The 16,435-nt window shown below is 34.1% G+C and overlaps 1 protein-coding gene across 1 annotated transcript in view; it reads right to left on the bottom strand.

The window, feature by feature from the left end:
- Positions 1–11,000: 11,000 nt before the first annotated feature.
- Positions 11,001–16,435, bottom strand: part of LOC145256447 (plastin-1-like) — a 158,745-nt gene continuing 153,310 nt past the window's right edge. Inside the window, exon 13 of the mRNA XM_080115375.1 lies at positions 11,001–12,459. Coding sequence (XP_079971501.1) covers positions 12,280–12,459 — 180 coding nt within the window. The 3' untranslated portion in view covers positions 11,001–12,279. The remainder of the gene's footprint in view (positions 12,460–16,435) is intronic.

The raw sequence follows: 16,435 nt of genomic DNA, 5'->3' as shown, positions 1-16,435 counted from the left end.
GGGTTGAGATGTTGTAAAACAAATTCCAGTTTCAATCTTAATCGTAAAAAAAAAAAAAAGAAAAGGTAATTGCTTGACGCAAGTTAACGATAATGACAATCTAAATGAACACACCTGATTCCCCACACCCCTCATATCCTTCTGCTCCCAATTTTGCCACCTTTGTATCAAAATGTTTTGGATTGCTATGTGCAGAGAGGTCAGTCGATCAATATCTTTCTTCCTCTCTGCTCAGCAGATCCACCCTTCCAATTTTCAGTTTTTATTCTTTGTTTCTTTCCAAACTCCATTTCTGTTACTTCATTTTTCTTTTTAAATTACTATCATCATTATTATTATTTCACCATCCCTTTCAGCACTCTGGACCTTTTTTTTTTTTTTTTTTTTTAAATATCTCTATGCCGCATTCTTTTTCTATTTTATTTATTTTTTTAATAAATAAAACCTGGTGCCTCATCTCTCTTCTATCTTTCACAATGGTATGTATTTGTTTGTCTCTCTGTCTGTCTTATTACGACTGACAAAGCAGATATGTAGTGTTATCATCAACTCTGGAATGACATTTCGGTTCCATTTTGTAATAAAAAGAATTTTAAAGAAATAATAAAAAAAAAAATTATTCAGTTATTGCCTGAAAATGTTATGAACTCTCTCTCTCCCTTCTCTTAATCTTTTTTTTTTTTTTCTTTTTCGCAAAACAAATATTAACAATCCCCCTCCCTCTCCCAACCTCCTCCAAGTTTAGTCGAAATGAGTCAACCTACTGGCCCTTCCAATTCCGATAAGAATTTGAAGCGGTTCAGGAGGAGGGTAAGAGGAGAGGCTGTTTCATCTGTATCACTTCTGATCATCCACTGCAAAATATATATATATATATATTTATTTATCTCTTGTTGAAGAATAAACCTTTTGAGAGACAAAAATCCGTGCTAAAAAAAAAAATAACTGCTATCAAAATGCTCTGCAACTGCAGCAAACGTGTAAACATTCTGAGAATGTTTACAATGTTGAACTACAAAAAGCAAAGTGTCTTGTGATTTTGTGTGGTATGAGTGGAGATAGACTGAAGGCGATGGATGGATAGACTGGCCGAGAGAGAGAAACTGGATGACTAACCAGAAGAGGAAGAGAGAGAGAGAGACCTTGCCTGACCGGCTAACCCAATCACCAATATAGAAATCTTGGCTAGCTTGCCGGTTAGCTGACTCCATCACAAAGATAGAAGGCTTGGCTGGCCAGCTGGCTACTTTATCAAAATAATTAAATTAACTGACAGTTTTTAAAGAAGAAAAAAAAGTTTGGATCCAAGGAAAGTTCTTAATATTAAGATGGATTTGGGATTTGAAACTTCCTCAAAAGATGTTTTCCTAAATTTTTAACAAACAAAATCCGACTGTGATGCACTCTTTAATCTCAATTTTTTCAAACAACCTAATTTTTGTCATAAATGCTCTTAAAGACCTCCATGCATTATTTCGCTAACATATTACAATTGTCACCATACTTTTCTATTAAACTATGACAGCACAAAACAATCACCATATTTTTACATTTAATGTTAAAGCATTAAATGTAATGCTCACCCAGACATAACAATAATGACCGTTTTCTGCTACCATAGTTTAACATGTTTGTACTCTGTAACTAAACCTTAAAAAATGTTTGGAATATTTGTCGAAATATGCTCAAATTCTCAGAGGTGATAGCAATTGGAGGGTTCACTACCCAAATTGGAAGATTTTTTTTTTTTTTTTTTGTCATGGCTGATTGTGAGGAAATACTGCATTTCTTGACTTGCAACACCCTCTTTTTCTTTTTTTTGTTACCCCCCCCTCCATTTACTACCATTTCACCCATAACCTATCTCTGCTTTAAAAATGAAAAAAATACAATACAAGCAAATGGGATGGGGAGAAAAAGGTAATCTATTTTCGAATTAAAAAAACGCAAAAGACAATTGATCTTGTATCACCTTCCACAAAGCAATTTTGTTTGTTTCAACTCCTCCCCACCCTACTTCTATAGCGTTTATCATGCAACTCATGAGTTAAGCATATTCTTGCATTTAAAACAATCTACCCAACCCCATTATCCCTTTTTATATTTTTTTTTTTAAAGAAAGGGGAGGGGGGATTTAATTACCAAAATAAAATGATTTTAATATTTGCGTCCAATTATTTAGTTGTTTATATGTAAAAAAAAAAAAAAAAAAAATGCTTAGTTATTTTTTATTTAAAAAATTTTTTTTTTCTGCTTTTTAATATTTAAGTATTTAAAAAAATATATATTTTTTTTTTTAATGTAATTGAAACCCATACCTCCTCTTGCAGCAAAGTAAGAGATGCAGTCAATTTAATGTGGAGAGTGAAAACCAGTAACCTCAGGAAGACAGTCTGGAAGAATAAAGACAATAGCCAAGAACATACCTGCGAACATTCTCTGAAATGGAGTGCTTCAGACGACTCACAATAAACCATGATTCTCCTGAAAAATGAGGTAATGCAAAGAAAAATTTGGTGGTTCAGGAAAGATCCTACGTTGCGAGAATGTGCCAAGGAAAATGTTCGCTGATATAGTACCTGGTCATAACCAGCAAACAACTAATTCCAATGTCTGGTTGCTTCATTATAGAAGATCGGAGCACATTCTTTGTAAGCGCACATGGTTGGCATGTGCCTGCTGTAAAGCACTAGCATGCGAATCTGGAACCCTTCCAATACAAGGTTAATATTTAATATACGTATGCAAATGAAGGTGCTGAGAGTCCAAGATTATAACGTAGGAAAGATGAATTTTTTTTTTTTTTTTTTTTTTTTTTTTTGACAAATTTTTCGTTTTGGACATTGCCTTGTTCAATATTGTGTTTATAAAGATGGAAAAAGCAAACGTTTTCATCATGGGAGAAAACACGAAATAATCAGACTTGAGTGTGTTTAGTTCTCAATTTGAAAGAATTTATATGAGTGAATCCTCTAAAAATATTAAGTCACAAAATATTCTAAACATTTATACAAAAGGCCAGATGACTTTTTTTTTCAGTCACTTAGAAAAGATCAAGTTCTGACTTAGAAAAGATCAAGTTCTGACTTAGAAAAGATCAAGTTCTGACTTAGAAAAGATCAAGTTCTGACTTAGAAAAGATCAAGTTCTGACTTAGAAAAGATCAAGTTCTGACTTAGAAAAGATCAAGTTCTGACTTAGAAAAGATCAAGTTCTGACTTAGAAAAGATCAAGTTCTGACTTAGAAAAGATCAAGTTCTGACTTAGAAAAGATCAAGTTCTGACTTAGAAAAGATCAAGTTCTGACTTAGAAAAGATCAAGTTCTGACTTAGAAAAGATCAAGTTCTGATTTTTATGTAATTTTTTTGCATACCCATTTTATGTTTGTAACGATTTATTTGGAATTTTTTGAATAACTTAAACAAAACCTACAAAAGTAAAATGCTATGTTAAAAATATTTATTGTGCTTCTACACAATACGAACCAAACTTCATTTACCTTTACTAAAAGGGTTAATTTAGTGTGAGTTATGGTATATAGTGTTAAAAAAAATGGTCTGTATTATACAGGAGTACCAAAGCAACATTTTAGAAGAAACTTAATTTTTTGGCATTAAATAACTTTGAAAAAAAAAAAATAAACAAATAAAACTAAGTTTAATATTTAACCAGTCTCAGACGACTTTGATGAAACTTGGAATTTGTGATGTGCTATAAAATTGAAAAATTCAGATTCGAATTTTACATAATATTTATTTTTTTGTATCTTTTCCTTTACAATTTTTAGCGACGTTTTCTTTTTACTTTTTTTTTTTTTTTTTTTAGGCTTAGGTTATGGTAAAAATTATCACCTATCTTGTACTGACCATGCACAACAGCACTCAGCTTCAATGATCTAAAATAGTGCCATATTTAATATGGCCGATTCGGCTTTATTATTTTCATCAATAAAACCATCTGTGGCTGTCATTTTTATTAGCATTTGTTAAGATAAAAAAAAGAGCATTTTTATTACCGAATCTGTATGAATAATTAAGTTATTATTTAATAAAGAAATTGCTCAAATTCCAAAATGTAAAAATCTGAACAAAAGTTTTTAAATAATTTTTTTATTTTATTCTGAAAAGAGCAAAGAATTTTTTTTCTGTAAAAATTATCTTTGTAATAGTAAATTTAAATACTATCACACCCTTTTTAAGATTGAGAAACCACTTTGGAGAGAGCAGACTCACTCAAGCGTCTTATGATGAACATGGCTGGGAATTATTACAATAGAATAAATTTTGAATCTATATAATTATAAAACTCTGTGGACCTTTCTTGCATCTTGTCTTTGACAATTGGGCAATTCCATCATTTAAAAAAATGGATGACAGGTGTGTGTATATGTGTGCTCCTTCAGCCTTTACAGATTATGGATACCCATATAGGAATGTCTGCGCATGAAATTTTTGTGGCTGGAGGTACACATCTCCTTAGTCAACGTTGTTGAATACCAGTGGCCAGTGATGTGTATGTACAGGACAACTGGAAACAAATGCTGAGATAAGCGGAGAGCACATACAGCGCCTAGAATTCCCAAATGGTCACCCATTTGATACTAACCAGTGTCCATGTTGCTTAACTTTGGTGATCTGATGAGAACCAGTGTGTCAACGCGATTATGCCGTGTTTTAATTCTAGCTGATAGCAACCAAGCTTTATGTACATTCAGGGCTCTACGGACAAGTTTATCTTTAGCTGACTTTTAACAACTAAATATTTTCGTTGACGAGCCAAACAGAAAAGTTACTAGCCAAACCGACATGATTTTTAGAATATGACTTCTTTGTTCTATGACGAGTATGTACATCATAAAGATTTTTTTGTATTTTTTTTAATAGGTGTAATTCTAAATATACACAGAATTGATATTTGTTGTTGCTGATAGTGACATGTTGATACTTGGAGCTATAAACATTCGAATTTCCTCGGATGTATTTTTAACAGCCTTAGTTAAAAAAGAAAAAAAAAATGTATATTGTTTTGTGAAACCTTTTATTGTTTAATTAATTTGACTTTGCTCGTTTTATGAAAAAAAAAAAAGTTGAAAAGATTTTTGATTCAGTAGTGAGCTTTGCAAGAGTGTCGGTAAAAGAAATACAATCGTCAAAAGATGCTTCGTTATTTCTAGTCGCCGCTTTGAAAAATTACTCAAAAATGCAACTGTTTCAGTCGCAATGTAGAGCACTGATGCTTTAGTTTTGATCTCACTACTATATATTAGGTTCAATATAATAATCAATGGAGAATTGTTTCTATCATAATAAATACGTAATCTGCATGAATTAAAATAAATTTAAGCATTGGTCAGACATGTCAACACTGATCTAAAAAGCTACAAAATATAAGGGAGGTAATTCCACTTAACCGAGTTATCTTTCCTAGATTTGAAAAAAAAAATTTTTTTTCTTACAATACTTAAGTGAAGATGCGAAATGAGTTTGACAAGTTCATTACAACTAGCGGGACCTGTGGAAATTCCACAGACGGATTCATTCATATGTGATATATTGATGTTGGCATGGATGTTCAGTGTAAATGAAGATGCTCTGATATTATTGTAACTTTTTTGTTTAAACTGCAAACGTATTTAACTAAGCCAGCAGTGACACCCAGCATAGCCCGGTCGTAAAGTACACTTAAATATATTTTAATTCTTGTAGGTTTCATATATTATTATACAATTAATGTTCTATCGATTTTTATATATTATAAAGTTGTGATTTTAAAAAAAAAAAAAAATAGTTAAATAGAATTTAAAAAAAAATATATATATATATCCATATGACTTGGGTGCATTAGTTTGAATCGAAACCTAAATAAAAACTTATGAAAGTTATATATGAGAGAGAGTTCCTCCAGCCATAATTCAAACTGAAACTTATGAAGAATTCTTGATTAAATTATTTAAAAAAAAAAAAAAAAAAAAAATAGGTGACTTAGGTGCCATCAGTTATAACTGAAACCACAACTTATGAAGAATGCTTGGTAAAATTATTTATAACAAGAAATGGAAGTACATAACAATTAAACGACCCGGATGTAAGTGTGACACAGAAAATAACACACACTATCGTATTATTATATAGATTATAAAGTTGAGAAGGAAATGTGGGAGATTTGAATGATTGTCGCAAAGGCTGCTGGTGATTTTGAACATAAGCAGTAAAGAAATGTTAAAGAATGGTATTTGTTTACAGCGCATGTTTTTTTGACAATTCAATTTCTATGGCATCGATATATTAATAGGATAGCGTGTGTGTGTCACGCTTACATCCGAGTGACTCATTTAATTATGAACTTTCATTTCTTGTAATAAATAAATTTACCGAGAATTCTTCATAAGTTTGTTTTGATTATAGCTGATGGCACTTAAGTCATCTATTTTCTTTATAAATAATTTTACTAAGAATTCTTCAGAAGTTTTGGTTATAGCTAAAGGAACTCAAGTTATATATTATGTATTCATATATATATATATTTTTTTTTTTCATAAGTTTGGGTTTCGGTTTCGATTCAAGCTGATGCACCCAAGTCATATGGATATCTTTTTTTAATTTTTGAAATTGCAACTTAATATATATATATATATATATATATATATATAGGAATAGAACATTAACTCTATAATAATACATACAAAATCTGCAAGAATTAAAATATATTTAAGCATACTTTATAACAAAAACCGTCCCCTCGTGACGACGACCGGTTCTATGCATGCGTAAGATGACGTCATGACCTGATTTACTTTAAATAGTTGAAGAACTGGCTAAATTTCATGTAGGTCGCGTTAGCTCAGTTGGTTAACGCGTTGGTTCATTATCTAAACGTTTTCGGTTCGAATCGTGGTGTGAGATTATTTTTATTTTTTTTTTTTTTTAAATTTAAATATTGAACCAGTGTTATTTAAGCCATTTTTCACGTAACGTTCGTTTTTCTGTTTACTTTGCTTATCAACCCCCGACCACACATCCAAAAACACCCAGGTACCCACCGATTTTTAAAATTTTAATATCAAAACAGGATTAAGTCATTTTTGACGTGTTTTTTGGTTTTAACATTCGTTTTTCTGTTTTCTTTGTTTTTTTTTTTTTTTTCGATTTTTACATTTAACATCGTTCGTTTGTCTTACGTTAGTTTTTTTTTTTTCTGATGTTTTGATTACCCCCCCCCCCCCCGCTTAAGTTTTAACGTTCGTTTTTATGTTTTCTTTTTTTACTTCGCTTATAACAAACAAATCTGGTTATTGACCTCATTTGCTGAATAGCTATTGTTTACGTCATCGTCGTCGTAACGCTCTACGACTTCCGTGCGGGCACCTGTCAATTTGGTTCTTACTTAAATAAATTCAAACATCTTTCAGTAACTCATTCTGGCTGGCCGAACGGTTCATGTTTTTTTTTTCACATTTTATTTTCCAACTTCGCCTCAGGGCTTCGGGTTTGATTCTACCGAGTTAGCAAGTTGCTTCTAAGGAATTCGTGTCGCTCGTGGCTTTTGGGTTTTTTCAACAATATGACTAGGGCTATGACAAAAATATTCTTTTCATTTTTTTCGACTCAAGTGTGTATCCATTGATATCTTATATGCTTTTATATAGAGTGATGTGGTTCTCGGTTGTCTGTCGGATATATAGTCAAAACAGGGATAATAATATGCTGTTGTCCCAGGCCTACTGATGACTAACGCTGGACTCATGATCTAAATATGGTCTAACGTAACGAGACGGACATCTGCGATTAAGGGCGGCAACTTTTTTTGAAAGCAGGTATCAATGGGCGCACGGAACCCACGAACAGCCAGGGAAACAGGAGAAAAGGGTTGCAAAAACTGTGAAATGAGACAGCACGGTTAGAGTCCTGCTGAAGGAAATATTAAAGAAGTTAAAAAGTTCTACTGTGAGTTGCTGAAAGAATCCTCGACACAGCGAGCATGAGATTGTAGTTGAATGAGAAAGTTGACAAGTTTGGCAAACATGACCTTCCACAACACCAAAGCTAGCCTGATTGCCGCCATCTGCCAGCAATTGTGGAAAAAGCACGTTCCATGTTCAAGACCTGCATTGAGGCTGATGGCTGCTACATTAAATAGATGTCAGTTCAACTACATAATAAAGTTACCTGAATTGATTTTTTTTCAATAAAAGTTTTAAAATAAAGCTGTAGTTTTGTTTTCTTTAAGGTTGTAAATCACACAACAGCGATCCCAATTTGGGATCTCCCGTCTTAGGATCTCCCGTCTTAGGTCAGCAGATGACTTCTGACCGGGTTGAAACTGCAATGGCTGATGATCTTCTTCAGAACGCTTTAACAAAATTCTCAACGTCGCAGGCCTCGTGTCGATCTCCATGGAAAATCAATTAGCTTCGCATGCAAGCTCAAAAAAAAAAAAAGTAAGACAAACTCGGAGGGTTTGAGTCTACTCAAAGGTTAATTCGCAAAAATTACAGGTTTTTACATATGTACAATTATCACTGTTTTCATTTCATGAACTCCGTTTCACTTATTCTCTCAGGTTAGCGGTGGTGGCGACAAACAGGTAGGGATGATATCTCTTGGTTAGGTTCTCTCTCCATAGGTCTGGCTTAATTTGCTAATATACCAAGGGAAAGGGTTGGTTGGGGCAATCTGCTAGACCAATCAGGGTCCAACACGTCAAGCGGAGGACTTGCGTGTGTGCAACCCTACTAGGCCTGCAATAGCCTGCGTATCTGGGATCAGAACTTGAATCCTTTCACACGCTTAAAGGTCAAGTTTCACCTTTCCGCATCCTGAACAGGTGTTCGTCAGGCCATACGAATTCCACATTAATCTGACATTTCCTTGTCATTTTCCCCAAACAATAAAATGTCTTTTTACAAAACACAATAAATTCATCCCTTTTGAGGTCACCTACCGCTGTTCGGGATTCAAACAATCTCAGCATATTTACCCAGCCTTACTCAGGGTTTTCGGGGATCTTAATCCTCCCAATGGGGAGCAATATCGCTCCCTAGGCTGTTATGTCATAAGGTAACAAATTTATTGTTCCATCTTGTATTGTCAAATCGGTGCCAAATTTTTTGCCAATTTAAAATATCTTGAAAATGAAAAATTGATTTTGAAAGTGAAATGACAATAACAACCTTTGCTCTCTATGACGTGATTTAATCTGTCAAGAAGCTTATAAATGCCTCGCTTGTACATTTTGATGTAAAATATGAAACTAACTCGTGTTCAATCTCCAAGGCAATGCAAATTTATTTTGTAATTATCAAAATAAATGATAATCCGAAGCGGGCTAGAGCAGGAGAACATGAAGGATAGGGCAAGATTTCAAAATCAAATTCTTCTAGATCTTCGTTTTTTTTTTTTTTTTTCTTTTGGAGTATGGGACAGCCGAACCAACGGTCAACATTGCCCTGCTTTTTATTTAAACCAACCGAGTGTTCTTTTTAGTATCCTCGTTGTTCCCTTAAGTGCAATTGTCTGGATTTCTCTTGCACTTGGTCCACCAGGAATATTAGTTATGCAGGATGTCAGGTTCTTCTTCGTAAGCCCTGTGGCATCTATAATAACTGGTATGATTGATATCTCCCTAAGATTCCAGTTTCTTTTCGTATCATACATGAGACTTTGACATTTGGTCTGTTTCTTCCTTTCAGCTCTGTTCAGACCTCATTAGGAACACTCACCAAGGTTGCCACTCTCTCTCTCTGACTTATTCCATATGACTATGTCAGGCTTGACAACAGCATTTTCAAGGTAGGTGGCCGTAGGGATTTGGCCAGTATGTGTGAAATGAGCATTAACATGACTCCCTTTCTATTGATTAAAGATTGTTTTCGGGTCAACATGGGTGAGAATATTTCAGTAAAAATACAAATGATGCTTTGATAATCTGAAAGGAAAAGTTATACATTAATCGTGGTGATATGTTTAATCTATATATGTAAAAGCGAAAATGTATGTCTGTCTGTCTCGCAAAAACTTTCGACACGGGTCACGGATTTTCACGAGATTGGTATCATTTTAAAGCCCAATCCTTCGCCCGACAAATATCGAAAAATTGGCCAAAAATATTAATTCCTTCACCCTAAAATCATCAGTTTTCTACAGGGAGGGGTCAGCAAAAACTGTCCTCTCATGACAAGTTCGCTTCTACGCATGCGCAAATCACGTCTGAACATTATTTAGTTTAAATATTTAAAAAAAATAAAAAAAAAAACTAATTTTGTCAACGTCGTCTTAGCTTAGTTCATTAAAACACAACCTCATTAACTAAAGGTTTTGGGTTTGAATCGTGGTGTGAGATTTTTTTTGATTTTTAAAGGTTTAATATTGAAACCAGGTATTTAAGTCATTTTTCACGTTCTATGTTTTTTTTGTTTTTTTTCAGCTTTTTTTAAAGAAGTTTTAACACGTTTTTCTGGGGGTTTTTCCATCACATTCGCGTTTCCTTTTTTTTGTTTTTGTTTTTTGCATTTAACATCGTTCATTTGCCTGACGTTTATTTTTTTAATTTTTTAAAGTTTTAACATTTATTTTATATAAAATATTTAATTTACTTTTAATATTTCAAAATATTTATTTTGCTTATTCTTATGTTTTGATTTTGCACAAACATTAATTATGGTGAAAGTAAATTTTTGCCAGGGCAGATTTTCTGGGATAAATCTGGTTTCCTCCCCTAGGGTCCATTATACGGATAAAATTGTCCCCAAATAATTCATCTGTTTATTTGTTTGTGTTTCTCAATAAACACTCTTTGAATTTTTTATAAAAATTTTGCACAAACATTAGTCACGGTGAAAGTAAATTTTTCACTCATGGAGGGGGATCCCACATGCTCGGCTTGATAAGTAGCAAATTTTACAAGCGTCCATTCTACAAGCTGGCAAAAACTTTTGCATCGACCTGATAATACTAATTGACACAGAAAAAAAAAAGAAAAAAAAAAGACAAACAACTGTTGGTTAAAATAAAATAAAAAAAAAAAGTTTAATAACACAAGTGGATAGTCAATTGTAGAAAAGCGAAAAAAAAAAAAGATTTTTTTTTAATAGTTTCCCTTGCTTGAGCTCGACATGTAGGCAAATGAATTCTGTTGAGACTAAACACTATTACAAACAACAATAATTGTGTGATGTAGAAACTGCAAGTGTGGCTACTGCCATTGTGTTTATTTTTTTAATTGAGGGGAGGGACTGATTAGTGAAGAAGTTCGGTTTTAAAAACGAGAGGGGGAACATGCAAGCAGACCTTTTTAAAACCATACAAGAAAAAAAAAAAATTTGCTGGATTTTTTTTTTTTTTTTTTTTCAAGGATCATTTAAAAAAAAAAAAAAAAAAAAAAAAAGCGAGACATTTCATGAATTTAATTTTGTGTCTTAATTTAGAAATGGCAAACGGGGGAGGATCTTTTCAGCTTTTAATAAGCTAATTAGTATTCATTCTTTTTAAATTAAACATATTTTAAAAGGGAGACACTTTTGTTCTTTTATTTATTTATTTATTTATTTTTTTTTTTTTTAAAGAAATCTCTCTTCGTTTTACTTGTGAAAGAGACTGAAGGGATCCGGTTTCGTTTAATATACACATTAAAAAAAATTTGGCCAAAATATCAGATTTTACGAATTGTACGATATCAAGGAATTCTTTTTTTTTTTTAGTTTTTTTATCAACTTAAAAAAAAGATGATAGTTGAAAAAGATGAACATTGAATAAAAAACATTTGGAGGGTTTGTTTTTAATCAGTGACATTTTGTTAAACACTGATTTGTCACTTGTGTCCAACTAAGTATAAAGGTCGGATGGGGGGGGGGATGAAGAGCCGAGTAGAAAAGAACCTGTTCAACTCCAGCAATCGAATGGGGGGGGGGTTACTTTTTTTCCTTTACGTAGAAAAAGTTTTTTATTTTTTCTATAATTTGGGAGAAAAAAAAAGGGGGGGGGGCGTTTAATTATGTGTGACAACCAGAAGAAAGTGTTCCGGGGGGGGGGGTTGTCACCTCAACCCTTTTTTTTTATGGGAGAAACTTTTTGTTTTAAAGGAAAGGGGAGGGATCTATAAAACACTTGAAGTCACAGGGACCATCTGGAGAAAAACCAATTAGAGGGGGGGGGGGTAAGATTTTTTAGCAGTTGTGTTATATATTGTATAAATGCACTCACATTGGCGTGTGTGTGAAAATTATGTTTTGGCATAGAGGGGAGAGGATCACTGGAGAAGAATGTCTTTCTCATTCGTTTCATTTATTCTGGACCTTCCGTCAATGGGATTTCACTTGGTTCAACATCAAGGGTCATCAGGCAAGCAAAGATGGTCATGATCATTTTTGGCTTCACTTCAATAATATCTTCGGGCAACGCATAGACACCAGCTCCAATTTTCCTGGCCATAGAAATGGCATACTTGGCATTGTCAAGTTTTTCCTGAAGAATGAAAAAAAATTTAAAGTTGAGCATTCACAGTTATTTATAAGGGATTTTTCGTGGAAATATGTTATATAACCCACATCATCTTGTGACACTTCAGACAAGTAAGACTTGTAAAAATTTTAACAATTAAAAAAAAATTTGAAGAAAAAAAAAAAACAGAAAAACTAATTTTACTTTTGTATTCATCTCATCTTACTTTCAGTCACGCATATTCGATACATCCCTGCATTGTAATTTCTTTTTAAATTTAATTTCAAAATTGCGTTGATCACATCAGTGAAGTGAACTAGCATTTAGGTAAAAATGCTCTTTCATATATAAGTCACACTTATATATCCAATATATCCCCCTGAAATGGGAGAGGATACATTTTAAAAATAGCAATATAGTGTATTTTAAGAAAAAAAAAAAAAAAAAAACTGGATACACCATATGTGTAAAATACTGATACGTATGACATCAACAAGACTGATCACGTTCAAAGCTAAGAAACATTCCTTCTGCTTTGCAGAGAGAAGGCTTCTTCCAGCAAACGTGAATAGTCTCCAAGATCTTCAGGTGATAGGTCGAATGAGAAAGATTCAGAATAGAGAATGAGTCAGTGCTAAAGTTTGTGGCACATGCCAGGTTTTTAAGCAAATATTCAGCTATAGAAGACCCGGATGTGTTAATAAGAACGTCTGTTGGTAGGTATGTCCATCCATCCATAGCCCTTCAGCCCCTGGAGGGGCATGGGCCATCTACAAATTTTTTTTTTTTAGATGTTTTTGTAGCGAGGAGTTCTTTTAACAGGGTGAGGGTGCTGGCCCCACGCTCAACCTTCCCAGAAGGTACATACAGTGCCTAGCCTTCCCAAATGGTCACCTATCTGGTACTGGCCAGGCTCAATGTTGCTTAACTTCGGTGATCTGGCGAGAACCGGTGTGTCAACGTGATTGTGCCATACTACTAGGTATGTCCCATTCCTGATTTTACTAGGTACGTGCTGTTGGACTTTACTATCAAGTCCTAACGACGTCAGACCCATGTAGTCAACACTGCAACTACATTTAAATTTATAAATTACATTATTATAGTGGTGAGGTAAAACGTCTTTGCGACAGGATACCATTAACGATTTCATAAACACATGTTCACTTGAAGCAAAATAGCATCTTTCCATCGTTGAGCAAATCTGGTTGGCAAACCTCTCACTAACTGATCCTAACCACCATAAACGAATATAAATCGGACATTTAGTCACCGTACTGATGGTTTTTTTTTGGGGGGGGGAGGGGACTCAATTATTTTTCTTTTGATGACTGCCCTAATCACATTGAGGGGGTGCCCATATTGCTTCAGTAATAATTTTCAATTCTTCATCCAAATTTTGTTTTAGAACAAATCATAGGGGGTCGATGCGTTAGGGTCGAAATTAAATTAATCTTTCGTTTGGTAGTGCAAAACGAATCCTAGCATGTATACGAGATCTTGTAAATATGGGTTTACGATTATATGTTCTGGGTTGAAAGTGGAATAGTTTTGTCCCTGATACATATGTCTTAAATAAGGCCAAAGCAACCAGTATTGCTACCATTGTTATTAAGAACCAGATGCGTTGGCTGGGTCATCTTGTCCAGCTTGATGACTATCGACTCCCAAAACAGTTGTTCTATGATGAGCTCCTTCTTGGCAAGAGACCCCCAGCACAAACCCAAAAAATGTTTTCGTGATAGCATCAAGGAGAGTCTGGTGATCTTTCATGTTCCTGTTGACAGTTTAGAGTCCCTAGCATATGATTACAAGCAGTGGATAGCACCGATATACAGAGGCGCAGAACACTTTGAAGCAGCCAAGATACACCGAGCAAAGCTCAAGAGAGCATGTAAGAAATGCCAAACCTTGCCACCCAATCATACAGATCTTTGGATCTGTGAGGTGTGTGATCGGGTTCTGTTGTCTAAGGTAGGTTTTGTTAATCACATGAAAGCGCACGATGATATAGGTTTCGTTGCTGTTAGTTTCATCCAAACCAATTGCCGTTTTTCAGTGTCATGTCTGCAAGTCGCTAGCAGGGCTGAAAAGTCATCTTCAGGCACAGACTTTCACTGACTGAAGGAGTGGCATTCATCTTGACAAGACGTCGCAATCATCATATATATATATATATATATACGAGCAAACAGTTAAAATATGTTAAAAAACACTTTGAAATGAGTTAAAAACATATTTAATCTGAAAAGGAAACGTTAGATAAATGGATAGCCCTTAATCCGCGGAGTTTCGAAGAAATACTCTCCTTCTCATCAGAGGGTAGGACTTAGCAAAATGCGGGATCGGATTTTGCATGCAGAAGTATTTGATGAAACAACAAGTAAGTCAAAGATCTTACTTGATAACAAAAAAAGTGAAGCAGAGGGAATATGGTGAAGAAAAAGGTGATTACATATTAATGGATAATCTGGTGAAAGGTAAATAATCCAGTGACGGTAAAATCCAAATATATAACTTCAACAAAGTTAATTGAAATTCCATTTATGTACACACACACACACACACACAGTAAGCAATGAGTTTTTTGACAAGGTTAATGTAAGAGTACTTAATACCAAAGTAGGGCAAGATATACTCTTTATTTATTTATATAGATTCCATGAACAAAGCTTCTTTCTTAGAACTGCACGCCTGTGGAATTATCTTCCGTTTTCCTGCTTTCCAGCTGACTACAATATGGTTGTCAAAAAGTCCAAAAGTTCTTGATGAGCCGTTCCACTTAAGTTAACAAATTTACCAAATTTCCATTACTAACGATTACTATATTGTCCAATTGACACTCTTAACCTTTATCCTCGAGTGGTCTCTAGGCCTTGATAAGTGATTATGCCTATGTAAAAAAAAATAATAAATAAATAAATAAAAATAAAAATAAAAAAAAAATAAGCACAAGAAAAAGACCCTTAAACTTAACACACAAGGTGGTCAAATGGTTGGTCGCTCTTGGACTTTTGCAAAATTAAGCTTTGTATACTGTCTGAACAGATACTACACTAATCCCACGCAAGGCCGAGAATGACTTTGCATTCAGTTTTTATACTGAAAAGCCAAAACAAAACACGGCGAGTGATAAAACAAAAAAAAAAATCGCGAAAATAGCATGTAAAAGTCGCCGAAATTAAAGATACACTCGAGCTTGTTTCGTAAATCATAGATATTATAATCTACGGAGCATATAAAAAGTTTTAAGAATGAGTGACCCCCACCAAGCGCCCCCGGTTGCCCGGGTGTTTGTAGGTGTGTGTGTGTGTTGGGGGGGGGGGGGGAGGTAGATCAAAACAACCTTGTTTAAAAAAAAAAAAAAAGTTGGTCGGGTGTTTGGAGGTGTAAAAGAAAAAAAAGAAATTTTAGTAGAAAGGTTGGCGTGAACCCCGAACCTTTGATGCGGAGGTGGAAAGGAAATGGAAGAAAAAATCCTGCGACCTAACCATCTTGACCACAGGAACAGATGAATTGATAAGTGTGTTAAGTTGACGTTTATAAAGCGAAATTAACAGGTGCGACAACGTTAAGTTGCGTGATGTTTGACCTAGTTTTGTGCTGGAAGCCAGTCTCTGTTTTCCCCGCTACGCGGCGATCAAAAAATATCTCGAAAATAGCTTGTAAAAGTCGGGTAAATTAAAGATAGCTGCAACCAGAGTTCCTTAGTCGTAGATATTATTATTTAGACAGCATATAAAAAGTTTTAAGAAGGAGTAAGCCAACCGAGAATCACGACGAAAAAAGCCTTTTATAGACACACAAAAAGTATACATACATTTTCGCTTTTATATATATATATATATATATATATAGATTACACATTCATGAGCATGTTTCGGTCAGCTAGTTACAAGTAACTAGGAGATCTCTTCAGGCGATATAGCTTATACAAAAGCTAAGTTTGTAATGGTTACATCAACCACTTACACAAAAAATTGTTTTAATTGGTCAAGAA

This window comes from Euprymna scolopes, chromosome 32 (assembly GCF_053919585.1).
Source record: "Euprymna scolopes isolate OS-2025 chromosome 32, ASM5391958v1, whole genome shotgun sequence".
Lineage (NCBI taxonomy): Eukaryota > Metazoa > Mollusca > Cephalopoda > Sepiida > Sepiolidae > Euprymna > Euprymna scolopes.
This window is presented reverse-complemented; position numbering and strand designations above follow the sequence as displayed.